Here is a 10,467-nt window from a genome sequence, read left to right on the forward strand (position 1 = left end):
TAGAATTTTTTTTTTCACTTTTTTGATCCTGAGGTTACTGCAAGCTTTCCCACTCCCCGAAACAGTTTCCTTTCTTCCTTTTCCCCTCCTCTCTTTTCAAATGCAAAGGAAGAACTTTGTTTTATGTTCAGACTTTCTTTTTCCTCTTATTACTATTTCTGTTACTGCTACAGGAACATTATTTCTCCAAGTTGAGAGTAAATACAAAACATCTCTGCCCCTTCCCCTTTACTTCTTGCTGACTACTGAAAGTCTTTGGCTATTGATCTCAAAACTACAGGACAGTTGTACATGCACATATGAGTCAGTCAGGGCGGTTAGTCTCTTCTCAGCCTTAAGTGACAATGCTGATGAAGTATCTGCTGAAAGTGTATCTAGAAAACATAATGCTTAACAATGTAGCTGTCACAAAGGTATTAGGGAAACCTGAACTGGCTGGCTACTTCCTTTATACAGGAAATGATGAGAACCATGCTAAAATGCAAAAACATGATATAATTTCATATGGATTTTCTCAGCTTGAAAAATATACGTAAAAACTAATTTTAACAAAGCTATTGCTGACAGCATCTCACTGAGGAGCTGAGATCATAATTTATGAGTGCCACTTTTGATAGAACAGTAACAACATTTGCAACACACAACTTTTCCTCAAAATAGCTAAACATTTCCTTAAAATCTTATCCCAGTCATATGCATTTGCTCATATATCCAGGATCCAGGTTCTTCAATTCAGATAGTAGGGGGTACTTCATAACTATGAAATCTTGAAAATTGTTGCAAACTAAATATTATTGAGAAAAATTAAGTAAAAAATATGTGCAGTACTTAGATTGAAAGAAGCAAGGTTTTCTCCTATATTTGAATAGGGGCAAATAAATCACATGACTAAGCCTAAATTCCTAATTCCACATGCCTAAATTCCTTTTTCACAACAGGAACCACACAAGTAGCATGTGTACACATATATGTATGCATACACACACATAGTTCAACTTTAAACATGGTCTTAAATTTAAATACATATTAACACATATAATATTTACAATTAAAAAGAGAAAAGAAATAAGACTAGCACAATCAATACTTTTCTGTAGTTCTTTGAAATTACTCAAAATAATTCAAACATTAGAATAACTGACAAGCTGTGCAATCCAAGGCTACAGTTCAGCCACATCAGAAATAACTTATTCCACTCCATTTCTCTGACCTTGAGTCAAGACAATATACCAGAGATCTTAACACTCATCTATACAAGAGAATTCATCAATTCAGAGTTTCAACTAACAATTACTCTTCAAAGAATATACTCTCTGTAGACTCCAAGTCCTCTCAGGGTCTTTATCTACAACATTCAACATGGTAGCCACTACCTATAGGTAGTTACTGAGTCCCTGAAATGGGGCTAGACATATCCTGGTCTAGTCCCATTTAACTAAAGAAGTGAAATATTTCCCTTTTTTAATATCAATAATGTATTGGAATTGTATTTTAGATACATCACATTAAATAATACATATTATTTAAATAAATTTCACCTGCTTTTTTTTAATGTGGCTCCTTGACAATTTTATAGTCCATATGTGGCTTGCATTACATTTCTGTTAAACAGTGCCGCTTGTGTCACTAAATCTAGTACTTAACATTTTTCAAGCAAGTTCAAACCCTTTAAATAGGGAAGTTGTTCTTTATCTAACCCACACTACACTTTTGTGTTGGTCTTATCTTCCCAACTAGATTAGACACTTAGGTGATTAATAAGAAGTTATTTATTCACTGTATTTCACCCATTTATTCGATACTACAATCTCAACTTCATCAGAAGAGGAGCTTAATCCTTCAAGATCCATGAAACACATTTGCGTGAGAAGGGTGGCATATTCTGCCACCTGTTTGGTGCCTGTTTGGCAACAGGATTATTTTGCACTGAATGCACTTGAAAAACAGCAAATGCAGGGAAAGGCTTTCTCTGAACTCCCTTTATCTGGCTAAAGACAGAGCACCCCTCCCCCCAAAAAAACACACACACAACTCTACTGTTTTAAAGACATCTAGGAGAGCTTCATTAACCAGGAAAGACTGAGTCATCACAGAAGAGATTAGATATTGACATCACTCCCAAACTTTGTTACAGACTATCACAGCCCCCATCTACTCTTCTACAGGCCTAGTAATCTCTCCGAAAAATCATGTACTGTCCCTAAAGTGGCCTAGTCCCTTCTCTTCCCTTATTAAGATAGTATGTAAGCTCTCAAATTTTACCATGCTTTAGGATATTTATTCAACTATTTTTCCACCTGTAATATTACTGTGCACATAACATCAAAAAATTAATGTATTTGTATACCTTATCTCCTGTTAATCTTCCTGCTATCAGTTCATTGCATAAACCCAGCTATTAAACTTAGGAGGGCAGAGGGAATGTCTTTCTTCCCCTTTACTCTAAAATGTTTAATAAGGAACCCAAGATTCTTCCATGGAAGGCTTTTTTACCAACTTCTTAAACGCCTCCAGACACAGATGTAATAAGTCAATATATTTAGAATTTCTCCTTGAGAGGATTTTTTTTAATCACTAATATTTATCTTATTCATTAAATCTCATCTTGTAATGGATATCCCTTGATCCTTAAAACTATAGATAAAAGGTAGCCCTGAACAATCCTTTTAAAGTCAATGTAATTTAAAATTTTTTAATATAGTGTAAAAACACACTCAACTTAGGTTCCTTACTTGTACCAAAAAACACAGAAACTATGTTTAAGTATCTGTTAATTATCCTAAAGATAGCACATAATAGTACCAATCTAGATGTACAAGAGAGAAGTTAATTAATTCTACGCAATAGATAGCCTTGGGTATTAAGGCCCAGTTCTCTAGTGAGACCTAGTGAAGAAATGACCAGAACCTTACACTACTTCAACATTAATGATTAAGATTCACAAATGGGAAATGTTCATAATCATAGAGTTGTGTTCTCTTGAGTCATAAAAACCAATGTTTCCAAGAAAACAGTCTCAAAACAGAACATTAACCATTTGTCTGGCAGACTGTGTAACTGTGCTCTGGAAAGACTTTCTAAGAGTCATTTAGAAAGACATGGACAAGAAGGGACTAGGGTCAGTCATATCTTGAACCTAGCATAGACCTTCTACTAAACACTAACTATCTTCATATTACTTACATTTATGAATTCTATTTGATTTCAATTTTCAAAATATTAAGTCATCACAGTCACATACATAAGAGTATCTGGTGATTTATACTTTACCTAAATATATCAAGCCAAATCCTCCAGAGCCAATCAGCTTGCCCAGCACCCATTGTTTTCCTTCCATGTCATCCAGGACTGTGCCTTCTGGAAGTGGAATAGGAAGCTTGTATTTTTCTTTTCTTCTTGGTGGCATCACTTCTGTTGACAGAAGGGGTGAGGCTGTAATTAAAAATAAAAACAACAAAGAAAACTCCACTTAAATACATTTCTCAAAATGTCTTCTATGGGGCACCTTCCCAGAAATTAGGATTCTAAAGTCAACTGGGATTGGGAAAGCCCACATATTATATTCAAACTGGAGATTCACCAAGATTACAATATTGAAATCGAAGAGACACTGATACTAAAAAAAACAAAGCCTGCTGAACCTCACTTAACATTTCCAAAATTCAGTTAGGGGGTCAAAACACCTACTCAGTTCAGTTCAGTCGCTCAGTCATGACCGACTCTTTGTGACCCCAGGAATCGCAGCACGCCAGGCCTCCCTGTCCATCACAAACTCCCAGTTTACTCAGACTCATGCCTATTGAATCAGTGATGCCATCCAGCCATCTCATCCTCTGTCATCCCCTTCTCCTCCTGCCCCCAATCCCTCCCAGCATCAGGGTCTTTTCCAACGAGTCAACTCTTCGCATGAGGTGGCCAAAGTATCAGGGTTTCAGCTTCAGCATCAGTCCTTCCAATGAACACCCAGGACGTATCTCCTTCAGGATGGACTGGCTGGATCTCCTTGCAGTCCAAGGGACTCTCAAAGAATCTTCTCCAACACCACAGTTCAAAAGCATCAGTTTTTCGGCGCTCAGCTTTCTTTATAGTCCAACTCTCACATCCATACATGACCACTGGAAAAACCATAGCCTTGACCAGACAGACCTTTGTTGGCAAAGTAATGTCTCTGCTTTTTAATATGCTATCTAGGTTGGTCATAACTTTCCTTCCAAGGAGCAAGTGTCTTTTAATTGCATGGCTGCAGTCACCACCTGCAGTGATTTTGGAGCCCAAAAAAATAAAGTCTGACACTGTTTCCACTGTCTCCCAACTATTTCCCATGAGGTGATGGGACCAGATGCCATGATCTTAGTTTTCTGAATGTTAAGCTTTAAGCCAACTTTTTCACTCTCCTCCTTCACCTTCATCAAGAGGCTTTTTAGTTCCTCTTCACTTTCTGCCATAAGGGTAGTGTCATCTACATATATGAAGTTATTGATATTTCTCCCGGCCATCTTGATTCCAGTTTGTGCTTCCTCCAGCCTAGCATTTCTCATGATGTACTCTGCATAGAAGTTAAATAAGCAGGGTGACAATATGCAGCCTTGACGTACTCCTTTTCTATTTGGAACCAGTCTGTTGTTCCATGTCCAGTTCTAACTGTTGCTTCCTGACCTGCATACAGGTTTCTCAAGAGGCAGGTCAGGTGGTCTGATATTCCCTTCTCTTTCAGAATTTTCCACAGTTTATTGTGATCCACACAGTCAAAGGCTTTGGCGTAATCAATAAAGCAGAAATGGATGTTTTCTGGAACTCTCTTGCTTTTTTGATGATCCAGCGGATATTGGCAATTTGATCTCTGGTTCCTCTGCCTTTTCTAAAACCAGCTTGAACATCTGGAAGTTCACGGTTCATGTATTGCTGAAGCCTGGCTTGGAAAATTTTGAGCATTACCTTACTAGCGTGTGAGATGAGTGCAACTGTGTGGTAGTTTGAGCATTCCTTGGAATTGCCTTTCTTAGGGAGTGGAATGAAAACCGACCTTTTCTAGTCCTGTGGCCACTGCTGAGTTTTCCAAATTTGCTGGCATATTGACAGCAGCACTTGCACAGCATCATCTTTCAGGATTTGAAATAGCTCAACTGGAATTCTATCAACTCCACTAGCTTTGTTTGTAGTGATGCTTTCTAAGGCCCACTTGGCTTCACATTCCAGGATGTCTGGCTCTAGGTGACTGATCACACCATTGTGATTATCTGGGTCGTGAAGATCTTTTTTGTCCAGTTCTTCTGTGTATTCTTGCCACATCTTCTTAATATCTTCTGCTTCTGTTAGGTCCATATCATTTCTGTCCTTTATTGAGCCCATTTTCATGGATGTGTAACTAAGCAGAGCACTAGGCCACTGTGCAGTTAGTTGTGAGACTACCACACTACTGTTTCAACTTCTTTCTACTTCTCTCTACCCTGTCTCTTCCCCATTATCACCAAAGTGAAAACTGTCCTGCCTTAGAAATTTATGCAGCACTACCAACAACAGTGTAGAGACGCCACAGGATAGCCACACAACTTTAACCAATTAACTGTAATTGTACATAGGTTAGTGAATCTTACTAGAGATTTTTGGGAAGGACTAGAAAATTTCTTAGGGAGAAACAAAATGCACACACAGCATATAAGCCTGAAACAAGTGTGAAAGTAACGGCAATCCTCTGCTGCTGCTGCTAAGTCGCTTCAGTCATGTCGGACTCTGTGCAACCCCATAGACAACAGCCCACAGGTTCCCCCATCCCTGGGATTCTCCAGGCAAGTGCACTGGAGTGGGATGCCATTTCCTTCTCCAATAACGGCAATCCTCTAAGTAGTTTCAAAGAATTTTTTTTAAACCTTTTTTTAGGCCTTCGAAATGAAAGTAGTCTTCGTTGTATAATCTATCCATCTTCTGAACAAGGTTTCTGTTCCTTTCAGTAGGCTTTCCCCCTACATATCCCAATGCCCTATCTTACTCAGCAGTAACACCCGGGTAGAGCAATATTCACTCGTCCTCCTAACTCGAACACAAAGGAAGCTGGGAAATCATATGAACAGTGCCCCAAAGAAGGAAAAGTTCTGACCAGGACTTTATACTGGGGGCTCAGACAATTAAAGAATCTGCCTCCAATGCAGGAGACCTGGGTTGGATCCCAGGGTCAGGAAGATCCCCTGGAGAAGGGAACGGAAACCCACTCCAATATTCTTGCCCCATGGACAGGATAGCCTGGTGGGCTACAGACCATGGAGTTGCAAAGTCACACGATTCAAAGACTGACACTTTCACTTTCTATATACTGACCAGAATCTTGTTTAAATACTGGTATCCAACACTTATCTGCTGATTTAAAACCTTAAGTCTTGTGATAACAACTTTTCAGCAGGGCATACATTCTCCATCAGTATGAAGAAGATAAAAACCGTTTGGGGCAAGTCCGTGGCACCAGAACTGGAAGCCTGAAAGGTGACTGTCTATACAGTGAACACCCACGGCATGGATCCAGAGTTCAAGGCACGGGAGGAAGCGCCAACCTCCTCTCAAGGCCAGTCCCGGACAAGCTTGTCCCTGCTGCTTCAGGGCCCTTCCCGCTAGGATGAAAAGTGCTTAACACAGAGGATCTTGCTGTGATTTTTGTCGGAGAGTGTTTTGCCTATGTTCTCCTCTAGGAGTTTTATAGTTTCTGGTCTTACATTTAGATCTTTAATCCATTTTGAGTTTATTTTTGTGTATGGTGTTAGAAAGTGTTCTAGTTTCATTCTTTTACAAGTGGTTGACCAGTTTTCCCAGCACCACTTGTTAAAGAGGTTGTCTTTTTTCCATTGTATATCCTTGCCTCCTTTGTCAAAGATAAGGTGTCCATAGGTTCGTGGATTTATCTCTGGGCTTTCTATTCTGTTCCATTGATCTATAGTTCTGTCTTTGTGCCAGTACCATACTGTCTTGATGACTGTGGCTTTGTAGTAGAGTCTGAAGTCAGGCAGGTTGATTCCTCCAGTTCCATTCTTCTTTCTCAAGATTATTTTGGCTATTCGAGGTTTTTTGTATTTCCATACAAATTGTGAAATTCTTTGGTCTAGTTCTGTGAAAAATACCGTTGGTAGCTTGATAGGGATTGCATTGAATCTATAGACTGCTTTGGGTAGAATAGCCATTTTGACAATATTGATTCTTCCAATCCATGAACACGGTATGTTTCTCCATCTGATCCTCTATGACCCACCTCCCAGAATATTGGAAATAAAAGCAAAACTAAACAAATGGGACCTAATAAAACTTAAAAGCTTTTGCACTACAAAGGAAACTATAAGCAAGGTGAAAAGACAGCCCTCAGATTGGGAGAAAATAATAGCAAATGAAGCAACAGACAAAGGATTAATCTCAAAAATATACAAGCAACTCCTGCAGCTCAATTCCAGAAAAATAAATGACCCAATCAAAAAATGGGCCAAAGAACTAAACAGACATTTCTCCAAAGAAGACATACAGATGGCTAACAAACACATGAAAAGATGCTCAACATCACTCATTATTAGAGAAATGCAAATCAAAACCACAATGAGGTACCATTACACGCCAGTCAGGATGGCTGCTATCCAAAAGTCTACAAGCAATAAATGCTGGAGAGGGTGTGGAGAAAAGGGAACCCTCTTACACTGTTGGTGGGAATGCAAACTAGTACAGCCGCTATGGAAAACAGTGTGGAGATTTCTTAAAAAACTGGAAATAGAACTGCCATATGACCCAGCAATCCCACTTCTGGGCATACACACTGAGGAAACCAGATCTGAAAGAGACACGTGCACCCCAATGTTCATTGCAGCACTGTTTATAATAGCCAGGACATGGAAGCAACCTAGATGCCCATCAGCAGATGAATGGATAAGGAAGCTGTGGTACATATACACCATGGAATATTATTCAGCCATTAAAAAGAATTCATTTGAACCAGTCCTAATGAGATGGATGAAGCTGGAGCCCCTTATACAGAGTGAAGTAAGCCAGAAAGATAAAGAACATTACAGCATACTAACACATATATATGGAATTTAGAAAGGTGATAACGATAACCCTATATGCAAAACAGAAAAAGAGACACAGAAATACAGAACAGACTTTTGAACTTTGTGGGAGAATGTGAGGGTGGGATATTTCAAAAGAACAGCATGTATACTATCTATGGTGAAACAGATCACCAGCCCAGGTGGGATGCATGAGACAAGTGCTCCGGCCTGGTGCACTGGGAAGACCCAGAGGAATCGGGTGGAGAGGGAGGTGGGAGGGGGGATCGGGATTGGGAATACATGTAAATCCATGGCTGATTCATATCAATGTATGACAAAACCCACTGGAAAAAAAAAAAAAATAAAATAAAATAAAATAAAAAAAAAAAGAAAAGTGCTTAACACGAGTTTCCGAAGACAACCCGGTACCCAGAGGCCTGAACCCGAGCCGGGACCGGGCTTGGGGCGGCCTCGGAGACGGACCGTGACGGCGGGGACAGGGGCGGGTCAACGCGGCCGTCCAAGACAGCCCCTTAGCTTCCCACCCACCCAACTCCCCACTTCTCGCCACGCCCAGGGCCGGCCCGAACCACCGGAAGCCCGCCGGCGTCCGGACTCTCACTTCCTACCTCGAGCCCCTGTAGGCGGTGGTAAAAGAAAGCCAATCCCCTTTCCCGCCTAACTCCCCCGCCCCGCGTTTTGGGCAAACGCGTGGGGAAGGGGCGCCAGGATTTCGCGCTGAGTTTTAAAATAGTCAGAACCCACCGCGGAAGCAGGGAACCCTCCCGGGCCCGGCGTCTCACTCCGACGGCAGCTCCTTCCAGGCGTGGGGCGCCGCGCGGGCGGGGCAGGCGGGACGCGGAAGTGCGGGGTCTCGCCGCGACTCCCGGCACCCAGGACGAGGGAAGGCTCCCTTGGGCCTCGCGAGGCCGGGCGGGGCGGCGGGCCTCCAATCCCGCGGGGAGGCGGGCCCGGAGCCGGCTCGGCCCTCGGTAGGGGCCTAGCAAACTTTCTGCCCCTGTTACCGCATCGCTTAGCCAGGGCGGAGACGCTGGCCCGGGTTCCGAGGAGCCTAGTCCCGGCCCAGGCCCGGGGGCAACCGTAATTACTTTAAAACTTCAAAAACATGGTCTAATTTTTTTTTGTCCGTGAAGTGGAAATAACCCTATTTAGGTTAATAAAATTTATTAAATTAAAAAAAATATTCTGGCATTTTTTTTAAACGATAAGACTTTATTCAAAACTCTTGCAATAGAATGTAACCATTCTCCGCCCCCATCCAGGCTGGCACAGAGCGTCGTAACATTGAGAATGGATACATGTGTATGTATCGCTGAGTCCTTTCGGTGTTCACCTGAAACTACCACAACTTTGTTAATTGTCTATACCCCCATACAAAATAAGAAGTTAAAAAGTTTGAAAAAAGAACTCTTGAAATAGAAAGAGCTATGCTCCATTCTAATTATGGACAGAAAACAAAAGTGGGAATTTATGGCCAAGGAACAGGTGGGGGTCAGTGGATAGAAAACTACTAAGAGGAAATATCAGGGCAAAGAGTTGTTCAGTCGCCCAGTCCAGTCCCACTCTTTGCGACCCCATGGACTGCAGCATGCCAGGCCTCACTGTCCCTCACCATCTCCTGGAGTTTGCCCAAGTTCATGTTCATTGCATTGGTGATACCCTCCAGCCATCTCCTCCTCTGTCGCCCTCTTCTCTTTCTACCCTCAATCTTTCCTAGCATCAGGGACTTTTCCAATAAGTCTGTTCGCATCTGATGACCAAAATACTGGAGCTTCAGCTTCAGGGTCAGTCCTTCCAGTGAATAGTCAGGGTTAATCTCCCTTAACACCGACTAATTTGATCTCGTTGCTGTCCAAGGTATTTTCAGGAGTCTTCTCCAGTACCACAGTTGGAAGGCATCAATTCTTTGGAATTCTGTCCTCTTTATGGTGTCCGGCTCTCACAACCGTACGTGACCACTGGGAGGACCACAGCCTTGACTGTATGAACCTTTGTCTGCAAATTAATGTCTCTGCTTTACAACACACTATGTTTGCCATCACTTTCCTGCCAAGAAGCAATCATCTGATTTCATGGCTGCAGTCACTGTCCACAGTAATTTTGGAGCCCAAGAAGAGGGAATCTGTCACTACGTCCACCTTTTCCCATTCTATTTGCCATGCAGTAATGGGGCCGGATGCTATGATATTTACTAAGAGGAATTATCAGGGGATAAAGAGAGTACTTGCTACATAGTGCTAACAGAATTCTTGCAGAAGGCAGGTCAGGGTAATCAGACATCACCTGTGGGATGGTAGAAGCTGAGGGACTGTATCCTCCAATGAAGGATTGGGAGATGCTGGCTAAACTTAGCACTGGGAGATGCTTACTGATATTGGACAGTATGGAGAAAACTTATAAGTCCAAAAGTGAACGCCTATTTGGGAAAGAGTTC

At 41.7% G+C, this 10,467-nt stretch overlaps 1 protein-coding gene across 4 annotated transcripts in view; it reads right to left on the minus strand.

Moving 5' to 3' along the window:
* VRK2 (VRK serine/threonine kinase 2) overlaps positions 1-9,031 on the minus strand; it is a 100,757-nt gene extending 91,726 nt beyond the window's left edge. The window contains exons 1-2 of one of the 4 annotated variants that reach the window (XM_043917946.1): positions 8,778-9,025; positions 3,271-3,411 (exon numbers count right to left, since the gene is read on the minus strand). In XM_043917946.1, coding sequence (XP_043773881.1) covers positions 3,271-3,406 — 136 coding nt within the window. In that variant the 5' untranslated portion in view covers positions 3,407-3,411; positions 8,778-9,025. Of the gene's footprint in view, positions 1-3,270; positions 3,433-3,641; positions 3,663-8,777 lie in introns of those variants that run through there. The other 3 variants (XM_043917945.1, XM_043917947.1, XM_043917948.1) reach the window with 3 other exon arrangements.
* Between the last annotated feature and the right edge of the window lie 1,436 nt (positions 9,032-10,467).

This window comes from Cervus elaphus, chromosome 11, assembly GCF_910594005.1.
Source record: "Cervus elaphus chromosome 11, mCerEla1.1, whole genome shotgun sequence".
Lineage (NCBI taxonomy): Eukaryota > Metazoa > Chordata > Mammalia > Artiodactyla > Cervidae > Cervus > Cervus elaphus.